This window comes from Antedon bifida, chromosome 3, assembly GCF_963402885.1.
Source record: "Antedon bifida chromosome 3, ecAntBifi1.1, whole genome shotgun sequence".
NCBI classification, from domain to species: domain Eukaryota; kingdom Metazoa; phylum Echinodermata; class Crinoidea; order Comatulida; family Antedonidae; genus Antedon; species Antedon bifida.
The window spans coordinates 34,900,380-34,913,621 of NC_136228.1; the positions used below are offsets into that span (position 1 = coordinate 34,900,380).

General features: G+C 32.5%; 1 protein-coding gene across 3 annotated transcripts; it reads right to left on the reverse strand.

Moving 5' to 3' along the window:
- Nucleotides 1-1,167: 1,167 nt before the first annotated feature.
- LOC144838447 (protein SFI1 homolog) lies at nt 1,168-13,197 on the reverse strand. Of its 3 annotated transcripts, none has more exons than XM_078693812.1 (27): nt 13,123-13,197; nt 12,315-12,524; nt 11,841-12,086; nt 11,656-11,727; nt 11,460-11,570; nt 11,191-11,285; nt 10,537-10,757; nt 10,253-10,412; nt 9,755-9,916; nt 9,496-9,566; nt 8,926-9,018; nt 8,712-8,809; nt 8,517-8,583; nt 8,285-8,415; nt 7,927-8,008; nt 6,983-7,161; nt 6,305-6,476; nt 5,963-6,142; nt 5,646-5,742; nt 5,280-5,440; nt 5,095-5,169; nt 4,543-4,794; nt 3,870-4,066; nt 3,655-3,768; nt 2,507-3,178; nt 2,011-2,119; nt 1,168-1,779 (listed from the first exon to the last, which is right to left on the reverse strand). In XM_078693812.1, exons 2-27 carry the CDS (start codon nt 12,473-12,475, stop codon nt 1,675-1,677), a joined length of 4,083 nt encoding a protein of 1,360 aa, XP_078549938.1. In that variant the 5' UTR covers nt 12,476-12,524; nt 13,123-13,197; the 3' UTR covers nt 1,168-1,674. The 3 variants fall into 3 exon arrangements, with proteins under 3 accessions (XP_078549938.1, XP_078549939.1, XP_078549940.1); XM_078693813.1 differs by lacking the exon at nt 13,123-13,197 and adding an exon at nt 13,030-13,103; XM_078693814.1 differs by lacking the exon at nt 1,168-1,779 and adding an exon at nt 1,815-1,970 and having other exon boundaries at nt 2,004-2,119.
- Between the last annotated feature and the right edge of the window lie 45 nt (nt 13,198-13,242).

Below are 13,242 nucleotides of genomic sequence, written 5' to 3' on the forward strand. Positions count from 1 at the left end.
GGGCTGTCACTAAAGTTGCTGTCAAGGAGGCTAGGTTAAAAGAGATTTTAAATTCCAAGAAACTGAAAACGTATTTTGATGATAATTCACGAGACTTGAAGTTGTTACGTCATGACAAGGCATTACATTCAGCTAAAGTACATGCAGAGCTCTCTTCTGTACCCGACTACCTAGCTAGGTTAGACTAAATGTTATTGTTAAAATACATGCAGAGCTCTCTTCTGTACCCGACTACCTAGGTAGGTTAGACTGAATGTTATTGTTAAAGTAAAGGCAAGTCATAGTCACAAATGAGGATATAAATGTTAAGCCATTTGGGTCATTAGATAAATATTACTCAGTTACTTGCTTATGTAGTAACAACATCTAGTGTGCAAGAAGCAAGTGATCCTAGTGTTTTTGTGAATTCCTCTCAAGATATGCACCAGTGAGCAACATACACATATTTTAGATAGTGTGGACGGACAGAGCTTTAGAGTATTGTTTTGCAGCTCACAATTTGAGTCTGTCTGGCAGCCTGTAAAACTTCCTTTAATCATGTGAAGAGCCACACAAATTGAAAATTCATTATGCATCGATGCGACTGATTTCATCGTCGGTACTAAATAAACACTACAAATATCCATGACAGCAATTTATCCTGTAAGTTACCCCAGGTGACAACCACAAGAAATTCTATATAATACTGTTATTGTAAATAAATATGTATATATTATAATAGTAATAGTAAAAACATACAATAAATATAAACATGTAGAAATAATTAATGATGATTCACAGTATTTGTTTTTCAAATTATAAAATATTACAAGACATTTCAGCTCACAAACCAAATCTTTTAAGCTAACCATGTTGAATACTTGGCTTGGTTGCTTTGCAATGAAAAATAGATATAAACATCAACATAATGTTTCAGTAGAACTCGCTGGATGGATAAATAAGTAAAATGGATGGATGGATATGTAATGGAAGAGTTGATTAGGATACAGTTGTTTTTTATTGGAAGGTCCCAAAGTTTCTTAATTACTAAAAATATTAAAATCAATTCTGTGAACCAAGGCCAAGATGTACAGACTTCAGATACCTGATTTTGTTTGTAATATAAACAGCATATGTTTTATGAGTAACAATGATGACAACAACAAAAAACAAAATTATCTACTAGTGTTGTTTATTTTTTTTACACTATATACATACATTTGATTAGATTTGAATTCAAGGAAAATCAACATTATAAAAAATACATACAAAGTGATAAACATAAATTACTGACATTACAAATACATTTATAAAAGATTTTCCAGGATAGTTTAAATTAAATAGTACTGCTAATATGTTGTGTATAACATTCTGTAGAGTTTTTTTTCACAGTGTATATCTTGCCTACAATCATTGATCTTAAGCCACAAGCAAAGCAACGTAATCATCTACTTTGGAAGTATTGTTATACATAGAGTAGGCGGCCCAAAAGTGGATGAAAGCACCCTGGGTGGCTGGCCAAAATGTCGCTCCCTGTGGAACTTCTGTAAATGGTGGCGCTATACATTACTATTTTTAGGGGTTTGAGAAGTTTCAACCCAGCAGCAACCGCAAAATTGGCAAGAACTTCTAGAGGCAATTGGCATATTTCATTCAGAAACCTTTGTCCTCAACAGAGAATACATAAACATGATTTTACTCAACTTGTTTTATTAACTCTTGTGCCCGTGTGGCTAACTTCATTGCACCTAGCTTTTCAAACTGGATTTGTATTTCAAGTTCTTTAATTTCCATCTCACTCTATGAAATAATAAATCAATACATTGACATAAAGATAAGAAATTGGTTGCTGCCTTTCACAAGAAGAAGAGGTACTATAGTGAATTCAAATATTATAAGGTAAAGTTAGTTGTTAATACGTGTTCTCTTGTAAAAGGCATCAACCTATTACAGAGAGCCAAAATGGAGATCTGATAATGGTTGACAGGTTTGTACAGTATTATCATATATAAATCATGTCATAGTCTGTACCTCGTGAAGTTCATCAATAACATCTTGTATTTCCAAATCACCATCAGCAGTAGATGAATCTTGATTTTTAAGCCATTCAGTCAGTTGTTTGTCTTGTTCTTTCAATGATCTATGAATAGTAAACAGAATGATCTAATCAGTTTAGTTTTACACTGCACACTAAATAATATAAAGTGAAGGAAGCATGTCTTACGATTATAAGCTATGCAGACCACATATATGGAGGAGGCATGTGTTAAGGATTATGTGCAACGCAGACCACAGATCTTTATTCTAATATGCACTCTTAAGCTGTCTATACTATCAAATTAGTTTGACAAAAAAGTGTGATGTGCCCCAAATATGGTAGTGATATGCTTAAGTATATAGATATGACATCATTATGTCCATATATTTTTTGTAACATAAAGTTTGATAGTGTAGACAGAGCTTTATAAAAGGTATCGATATAAATATTCATACAGTATGAGTATATACTATACAAATGACTGGTCACCTTAATTTTGATTTTAACTGTTGGAACGTTTTCAGCTTATCTCTGATGTCCTCCAATTCCTGTTGCAATGTTAATCTCTCAGAGGACTCCTGATGTTTCTTTCCTGAAATAAATGCATCTGGCGGTAAAAGAACCAATTCAGACTTTGGATGAGGTTTTCTTTCTTGATTGCCATGGGGTGAGGTCTCATCACGTACACTAGATGCCCACGATGGACTTGTTACTTCAAACGATGTTCGTAATGGTGGAGTAACTGGTTGATGATGTGGTACAGGAAGACCAGGCGGTTCATCATCTCGATCATCAGATGAATCATCTGAACTTGATAACTGCATAAGATGACTGTTGTTCTTTGCTACCACAGTTGTATGATCTTTGTGAGCAGGTGGTTTCATGAATACTGATGGTGGTATAAGTACTGGCTTACTCCCTGATGCCTTATTTGGATGAACACTACCTCTTTGAGGTAAGGACTGTTTTTTTACTGGTGCTTCCATAAATGTAGGTAATCTTTGTGGTGGTTTGTCCTTGGTGTCTCCTTTATCTCTTCTGACAAATCCGGAATCAATGAATTCACCTTCTACAACATTCAAATTATGTTCTGTTTGTGTATATCTTTCTGGACAATGTTCAGGTATAAATAGAGTTGCATTGCTTGGATCCTCCACTTTTCTAGTTATATCAATGAAGAATAAAAACAAAGCAATAATTCAGGATCATGATGTGGTGCTTGTTCTAGTTTTAAGTGAATGTGTGTGTGTGCACTATAATAATAATAGACATATGTATATAGCACAAATAAACGATGTCTCTATGCGCTCACTGAATATCATTATTATTATTGATATAAAGTTTGCGGTCTGAGGACGATAAAAGCATATTGATTGAAACGTCAAGAAACTCAACAGTTCTTTTCAGAACTAATATAAGTGGTGTACCGCAAATTTTATATCAACATTTGATTTCACCATGCAAACCTTCAAACAATATATTATTATTATTAATTACAAGTAATTTTTTTGGTCTTTTGTCTTTAGTTTTGATTTTATGTATTTGAAAATGAACAAACAAGAAAGAAAGACAATAAAGATTATAAAGATTATAAAGTAAATTTCTTAACATTTTGAATGAAATTGTACAGTATATACCTTTCACTAGGTGTAATAGGGTCCTGCCAAAGGCCCTCCTTCTGTAAAGAATCCATAAGAAATGCCGGCCTTCGAGGCTGAGGGCGCTGTCTGCCTCTTAAACCTGATAACAACCTTAAATGAGAATCAAAGGTTGATTAAAAATAATCATTTTCAACTCAAGATCTGTTTTTACAGTAATTTGTATTCAGTATCATATAAAAATTCAGCTATACCTGTCTATAGATGCTAGGCCGACTTCCTGGGATGGGCCTACCTTCACAGACATTAGAGGCTCTGTAGAAGATGGATGTGGAGCTGGTGGCTGTATCAGTTTGTTTTGCTTTAATGGCCTAGCATTTCTTCTATCATGTGTCTTCTGTCTCCATTTCATAGCACACTGGTGAACAATCTGATATGATGTAAACGCACTCTTAAAAAAATAATAAATCACCATAATATAAGAACCAGTAGATGTTGATATAAGTTTGCGTTACACCACGTATATTAGTTCTGAAAAGAACTGTTGAGTTTCTCGACGTTTTGATCAATAATAATATATCACCATAATATAAGAACTACTAGAAAGCTAACAATCACAGCACAATAAGGACACCATGTCTACATCAATTGACCAATCAGATATGCCAGTTATAAGACAATCCCACTATTTAACACCATTATGTCTACATTGTTGCAGCTTGTGAAAACGTGAAAATGTATTCTTATACGATCCTTGCATTTTGTATGCAAATATTTAAAACATTATCTAATTTTTATAGCAATTTTAACTAAATTTTTATTTATTTGTAATACAATTCATTTCAGTCTTTGACTGTCGTTTTGTAATATATTTTTATATACCGATTAAAATAAAAAAAAAAATGAAAAAAAATTTAGGAAACTTACCTGAGCTTGTTTTTGAGCAGCGAATTTCTCCCGTTCACTAGCAAGATATGACGCCACACTCAGCCATTGTGCTGCCCCATCCCTCAACAATCTCTTGCGCCTTGTAGCCATAGAAACCTCAAGACGAGCTTGCTTTCGCTTTTTATCAGCAGTGTACGCAACCCATGCAACGATTACCTTGCGCTGAAGGACAAGGCTCCACTGCCAGAGGGCTATGTTTGTCTTGGCTTGTTCTTCAAGGGAGTGATGATACTAGAAGTAATACAGATGCATAATAAAATAAAACATTTAATAGACAGACCTTTTATTCAATCTGATTCAAATGACAGGAATTCAATTAGATGCTATATAAAACAAATAATGAATGTTTTATATTGAACGGTTATATTTCAACGAAGTATTTTTAATAAAGTAAAAATGCCATTATTTGTACCATTACACTCAAACATTCATTATTTGTGTATTAATAGACAAATAGTCATCTGACAAGATGATCTCATATATTATCCTCTACAGCTCTCTTTTTTCATATTAATTTGATTATCAAATTACCTGTGTCCTCCAGTTGTTAAACCCAAATGAAAGAAGTCTTGTATTGTGAAGCCAAATACTTTGACTCTGTAATAACTGTAAGATAAAACACAAATATAAAATCATCAAAAATACTTTATATTTATAGTATTTCTATTTCATTCGTTTTTAAAATTATTTGATAGCTATATTTGGTTCTTTCTTACCCTTTTTCTTAGTTGTATTGCGTTGAATTCTTTCCATTTTACAATCATTTTTTGTTTCAGTATAACTTCATAATGACATCTAGCTTTGTTGTTTAAATAGTGTTTGTTCTGTTGTGAAGTTGTAAATGCAACCCATACGCTAAAAGCGCGTTTTAATTTTCCTACAATGAAAAAAAAAAACATTTAAATCCTATAAATGCAGCTATATATAAATGAATTTCATAATATCAAGGAATTATACCTATTTTAAGTTGAGGGTAGAATTTCTTGAATTTCAACTCAAATTCAACTAACTGTAAAATATTACAGTATTGATGATTTGAAACTGAAATGTAAAGACTAAATGATTCACAGTTTGATTTCTACCTGAATTTAGGATAAATTTGAAATGTTCTACTCTGTGGTCTTCATCATCTCGCAAGCCAACATGAAGTATGGTGTAATGGTACCAATGCCTGAAAACCTAAAATATAATTTACAGACACACTAAATAACATGCTATAAATATTTCACATGATAGATTATATTCAATTAGTTATATATGATTTGACTACATTTTAAAGCAAAACAACATCATAGAGAAAGTTTTAGAAAACAGTTTTCAGGAACTTTTTGGATAAAAACCTTGTTCTGAAAATCATTGATTTTACTTTTATTTTGGAAACGGACGTCCATATACTTACTAACGCCTTCAATTTTACTGCGTACATATTGTCTGCTATTTGTAACTTGTGACGATCCTCTACTATATCCTGAATTGTCTGCCGCCAATGCTGGAACATTTCACAAAGACGTTGTCTGTCATGTCGTGTCTTCTTCGCGTTTACTTCCTTGTAAACAGCCTTCATTCCATGATGATAGGTCTATATAGGAGTATATAAGAATTGACACTCTTAAGATCTTTTCTTTCCGAATGGTGCTACTACTATACTGTGCTAACCATGGATTTTTGTAGTTTTTGTTTAACTAAAATGTGCAGATGTTGGCTATATTGCTTTATAATAAGGCAGTTGAAACTTTCATACCTTCCAGGCTTCCAAAACTCTCCTCTGAAGACCCTGTTGATAGAAAACATCGGCTTTTGCTTTTTTATGACCTTTGACTTGCTGCCTAGCAACATACATTGCCCACGCTTTCCAAGCTTTCTTGGTTGTTTGGTGTACAGAGTGTTTATAAGCCAATACATCTTGGTTTTTACTAAAAAAATTAATATATTTTGAAAAATTATGTTTTGAAAGCTGCTGTAATTATTGAAAGAAGAGAAACAATCTATAGAATATAATTATAAAAATACAATTCATAGTAAATTATTAATTAAATAGATAAATGATTGTATTTAAAACATATGGGCATTTGGCGCAGTGTGTTGGACGTTCGGCTACTGATTGTGAGATCGAGGTTTGAATCCAACTCTCGCCGCATTGCTTGTATCCTAAGGCACGTTTGCCTCTCTCCACCCAGGTGTATAAAAAGACACAACTTCGCGCAGATTACTAGCTGCATTATGGGAGTATGTTTCCATACGTGTTTGATCCAAAAAAATGGGGTAACAATGTTCAGCGGTTTTAGAACATTAGAGGCTATATAAATCCAGGATATTATTATATGAACAGGACATTCAATAAGTCAAATCACTTGTTTTATAGGTAATGGGAGCCAGGCTTAATTGGAGGAATATTTAGGGACAATTCTAATTTATTTACCTTTTAAACTCCAATTTTGTATATGTTTTCCAAGCACTCAACATCTTCAGTACCAATTTGCTGTAATAATGTTGGCAAGCTGTTTCTATTTTCTTTTCCTCTAACAGTTTCTCGTGAGTGGCTTTCTGCCAAACTTTAAGATTTCTACGAGTGATTTGATCATCATAGTGTAGAATAGCCTAAAATATGCAAAGCAAATCAACATTCAAGATTACCAATAGTTAAATGATAAATAGTATATTTAAAAAGTTATATTCTACAGTGCCAATGTGAAAGAAAACTCTAAAAATATGGCTAAAGCTCTGTCTGCACCATCAAATCTTATGTGACAACAGTATGTGATGTGTGCATATATGGACATGATAATGCCATATCACTACCATATTTAAAGTCCCTTTGACTAATTCCAAAAAATTTTTTTTTTTAAATTTCGAAAAAAAGTGGGTCATTTAACTGAAATACAGACGTTTTTTTGTTCAAAAAATAACTTTGACTTCCAGTCAAAGTTTTTGATCAAAACATATCTCATAATGCAACGCGCTTGTTTGGCTACTCTGTATGCATAATCATAAAACTTTTTCGCGATCTGTGTGAGAACACCTTCTCACCCATGACGAGTTGTAAACAATCCTAATTAGCATCATGCATAATGCATACTCGTTGTTTAAAATCTTTGTTTACTTTCGCTCACGACGATTTTCCAGACGAAATCAAATTAATTTACCTGTTAATTACGTAAACTTTTAGTTTTTGGCTCGAATTTTCGAATAACTTTAATATTACTTTGATATGGCCAATTTAAATTTAGAATATTTTGACCTTCATTTTTTGTGTTTCAAGGGACAATACATCTTTAAGCATATCACTACCATATTTGGGCACATTCAAAATTTAAAATTAGATTTTTATTTAATTAAAAGGAAAAATGTGAACAAATTAGGTACCATTCGTTCCATCATTCTGTAATCTTGGCTGGCTCTGTAAGAAAACATCCACCGAAAAAATGCACTGCCTAGCAAACATTCTCTGTATGAAAAATAAATAAAATTGAATTAATAATTAATTATTTTACCATTATAGGTGCATTCATTACAAAAATCATTGATTGGCTTTATTCAAAACTCATACATCAAATTATAAAACAAAACTAAAATACAATAAAAAAAAAAAACAGAATTAAAAAAATAAGATGAACAAAAAAATTCACATTCACATTCATTGTATAAGCATTACTAATCATTTAACATTTTTTAACAGTTCCTCTTTACAATATCTTTAAAATTAAAAATACTAATTACTCACCGTCGAAAATTTCCTGAGGCCATCTGTCTTTGTCGCTTCTCCTGCCTCATCTTAGCATAATGTTGCATACAATGAAGACATTTAGGAAGAATTTTGTAAGCAAAGAATGCATCTGCATCTACATATTGACTCTGAAATGAAAGTGAATTTAATTGTTTAGAAGTAAGGAGCAATCATTATATGCATTACTATAACTAATACATTTATATTAATAACCATTTTCACTTTCTACCTTGCGATGTTTCCGCCAGGTGGTATATTTTTGTAAAATTCCGAAGCATCTTCTTAAAGTTTTCTTTCTGAATAGTATTTGAGTACATTCAATAAAAAAATTGTAATTTTAAATTCATTTAATGTAATAAAATAGTTAAATAATGAGTTTACTAAATAAAAATAAAATAATTATGTAATACAAATAGTAACTGACTTATAATAAGACCATGCTCGCCGTGACTGGTTGACAATTTTTAGTTCATCTTTCTCATCACATCGAAGCATCCATTGATTCCATGCCATTCTGATTAACTGTGATTGAGAAATAATTTAAAATGTTAAACTTTTAATTAAATAGCCTATGATCAAATACTTTACTTTACCATGAAACAAAATGTCTTTAAACCAAGGTCTTTTTTAACACTCACAACACTTGTTTGGTAGTTTCTAGCAATGTCTTCTTGGTCTTTCTTCTGTTTGTGTTTGTGTACAGCATGTTTGAATGATCTTAAACCAATTGTCTATAAACAAGAAACAATAGTAGTAAAAATGTCTTACATCATTTGATTTTTGCAACAAATATATATTTTATATACAAGTTCCCCTAAGAATTCAGTCGTTATCCTCTAACCCAGTTTTTTAACTCTTGCCCAGCATCTTCATCCCTTCTGTCCTCGTTCTGTCACATGTTTTTGTCTTGTGTCTTGTTGTGCTTGTGTATGTAGCTTAAATTTTTTATTATTTTTTCTTTATTCTTGTTATTCATATTTTATTTTCATTTATTTATTTATTGACTACTTTTGAAACATTTATTATATATACTTTTTGAATTATTTTTTGTTCTGGTGGAACTAGCCTTAAAGCCCTCTGGGCTTATTTATGTTTCTCCAGCATAAGTGTATTCTACTTTAAAAACAAAAACACACTGTAATATTATTTCACAATGATGTATCTTATGAAAATAAATTGAATTGAATTGAATAATTTGATGTTCTTACCAATAACCTGACTTGGTAATTTTCAGTAGCCAACTTTATTTTAAATGCTTTCTGTTGTTCTAGAAATATATCTGAATTTTAGAGAGTGAAGGCATTTTTAACAAATCCATTATAAAATGTATTATTTAATTCTAATACTGTATTATATATCATATTAAATATATGAATGAATGAAAATAAAAGCACTGATATACAGACACAACCAATTCTTCAAATAAAAATTTGACTGAGTATTTTAATAAACTAAAAAAAAGGATACATAATTTCCAGTGTATCAGTATTCTTCGTAACATTGCCCTTTGACCCATGACCTTTATCTGGTGACTCTTTTCAGCCATGATCCTCTTGGTGTACCATCTTGTATGCCAGTGGTGGAAATACTTTGTTGTTAAACGTTCAATATAAGATGTAGCAGCAATTGCTGTTAGATAAAAGTACAAAAGATACAATTGTCATAACAGCTATTTAATTTCCAATATTGTTATTCTATAAAGTACTAGAGTGTGTCATGTGAACACACTTTTAAGCTACACAATCAAACTTTATGTGACAAAAAAATGTGATGTACCCTTATATGGACATGATGATGTCATATCACTACCATATTTTGGCATATTACTTACCATATTTGAGCACATCACACTTTTTTTGTCAAACTAGTTCGATAGTGTAGAAAGAGCTTTACTATTAATACATTTATGTAGAAATTGATCATTTTAGGTGCCCTTGATAAAACATGGTTTAAAATGATTCTTACCAGTTCTTCTTTTCTTTTCTACCCTATACATTGTGTATGGAAGAAAACCTTGAAAGAAACATCTAGCCACAAGGAATTGATTGTACAAATGATCTGCTGCCACTTCCCTGTCTTTCTCTTTTTGTTTTTCACTCATTTGTAACTTCCACCTTTCAAACATCTACATCAATTGAAAGTGGTTTATCAATTTTATTTCAGAAAATAATTTTCATATGAATAATATATCTATAATTCTTGATGTTTAATTATTGTATTACATGTTTTATACTTCATATTCAACTAACCTTATGTGTTAGTGTTTCAGCCCAGAAGTGCAAAGCGTGCATCTCTCGATCCTGTAAAAATTTAGCCCTTTGAAGCCGAGCTCTCCACACTGCCCATGTCTTCTTTAAATGTTTGTGTGCAACTGCTTTTTCAAGGGCCTTGTAAACGGACGTTTTTGATCTTTTAGCTTTGTGATGTTCCAGCCAACCTGCAAGTGCTCGCTGCTGTATCTTTTGATTAGCTGTAATGCAAACAATTTTGTGAGTTATATTGTAATATAATAGAAAGTAGTTGTTCTTATTCAGTGAACACTATCAGATGTAAATGGTTCAACCATCCTAAAGCTCTGTCTACACTATCAAACTAGTTTGACAAAAAACTGTGATGTGCCCAAATATGGTAGTGATATACCCACATGTAGTATTGATATGACATCATCATGTCCATATATGCACACATCACATTTTTTAGTGTAGACAGAGATTTAGCTTTCAACTGTATCACTAATTACAATTAGCCAGAGACGTAACTGTTTACCGGCTATGAGCACAGATACACCATTCCTATAAAACAGTATTTTGGGTTTTTTTTTGCACCCAAGAAATTTGGCCTGCTCTTCATTAAACGGGTATGTAGATAAAAAGAAAATGTTGTAAAACTAAAACCAAACTTACAATGTCTACAAGCTAATGTTATTTTAGCATTTTTAACTCTCTGAAGAACAACGTACTGAACCCATGCTGACCATGTTTGACGCCATAAACGGTACCTAAAAAAACATAAAATAACAACATACACGTATTACAAGTTGCTTTCATTATATAGATAGAACTATTGATGAATTTAAATTCTTGTAAGCTGCATACTACGTTGGTACTAAGGATCAATAAACCATGTACCCATTTGTAATCCTTGGTATGGCCAGGTAAATTTATGGACGTACCTGTTGTGACACTCTGCCCTTATCGTTAGTTTCCACTCCTTTCTTTCCTTCCACCACAATTCTTTCCATTCAAAAATAACTTTTTTTAGAAGCACTTTCTTGTAATGATTCCTAAATAAAAAAAATGTAACATTTATTACAAAGGTTGATAAACTTTGAGACACAAATTTGTTTTAACAACAGAACTCTACCTTACCTTGCGATGGATGGCCTGATTTTCCCAAAACAATTTTTCAACCAAATCCATAAAAACTTTCTGGCAAGATGTCTGAAATGATTAAATACAAAGATTTTAAGAAAAAAATAAAATAGTGATTGTATATAACATGCCTAGTGTATGCTCGATCAAATGTGAAAAAAGCAAACAACAAAGTTTCAAACCTAATTCTAATTTCCTTTAGCCGCCCACTCATATTCCAAGTGTAGCCTGGCCTAGCACGTTGAAATTGATGTGGCTTTACAACTGCTTTGGTCCTCAACTTAGATTTTTCAGGGATTTTTCTGGCCTTTTTTCCAAGAACTTCATTTTGACTTTCTGGATTGTTTAATCTTTCATTCGGCAACTTGATCCTCGTTTGATTATTTCTTTTGATTTTAACTTCATTCTTGTTTTCTTGTTGACCGTACCTGTAAAATGAAAAATAAGTTTATTTACTTCTCATTATGTCAGTATTTCCAGAGTAGTGGATGCTTTTTGATAATCATAAATTTTTTAAATATTGGTAGCAGGAATTTCAGGCCACTACCAGTGATCGGGTAGCAGGTTGTGGGTTTGAATCCAACTCAAGAATGACTGCATTATCATTATTCTCATTTTCGTTAAAATTTAGGCAAAAAATATTTCTAAAATAATACCTGCTATGCAACTTTGGCTTGGTATTAATGCTAGCATCAAGAATGTTATCATCACTTGACATTTGCAGGTTCTGTTTGGCTCGTTCTAGCAGCCTCATTCGTTCAGCCCTTAGCTCAAACAGTGCCTTTTCTTTTGCTTCCAGATCTTTTTTCTTATTCATATCGTTGTTGTTTACATTTCTTTGTTATGAAAGACACTGCTTTGACTATCTGGAAAAAATGTAAACAATATTTATTAGTTTTCTACATAGAAATGGAGCATGTAAATTAGTATTTTCTAATTGCATGGTTGCTGTATTTGGGGCTACATTGCATAGGAAATTCATTGTCAACCATGATCAACAGCCACGGAACAAGTACCGTAATATAAATTATATGCACGTCTGTTTGGTTCATTCACTTTTCTATCACAAATAAATATTGAATTAAAGTAAAATGTTATTGACGTAGCCTACTAGCTAGTGTACCGAGATCAGGTCAATTACTGCAACCAGCATGGCATCACTACCACTGGTGCACCAGTAAGGCCAACTAGCTAGGCCTATACTTTATGTGAAGTGAAATATTGGTCCCCCGGCTGGGGCCTTGCCAGCCAGGACAACTTTTGGATGTCAATCAATGCTCTAGGCCTAGGCCTAGTAGTAGGCCTAGAGTAACTCTCTATCTAGCCTAGCCAGCACTGCGGGCCTAGAAGCCCTGCTAGGGCTAGGCTTACCCAAGTTTATGCAAGTAAGTCACTTTTAGTAAAGCGTTAAATAATTTAATTAACAATGCATGCAAGGTATTGTTACGCAAAAATATTCCTTACTTTAAGTTATAAGACAACTTTTTGGGGCATTTTAGTTTGTTTTTCCCGCAGGATTCATTATGAATAGCGCCACCATCAACTATTGTTTAGCCGTTACGGTCCATCCATTTTTAGGCAATC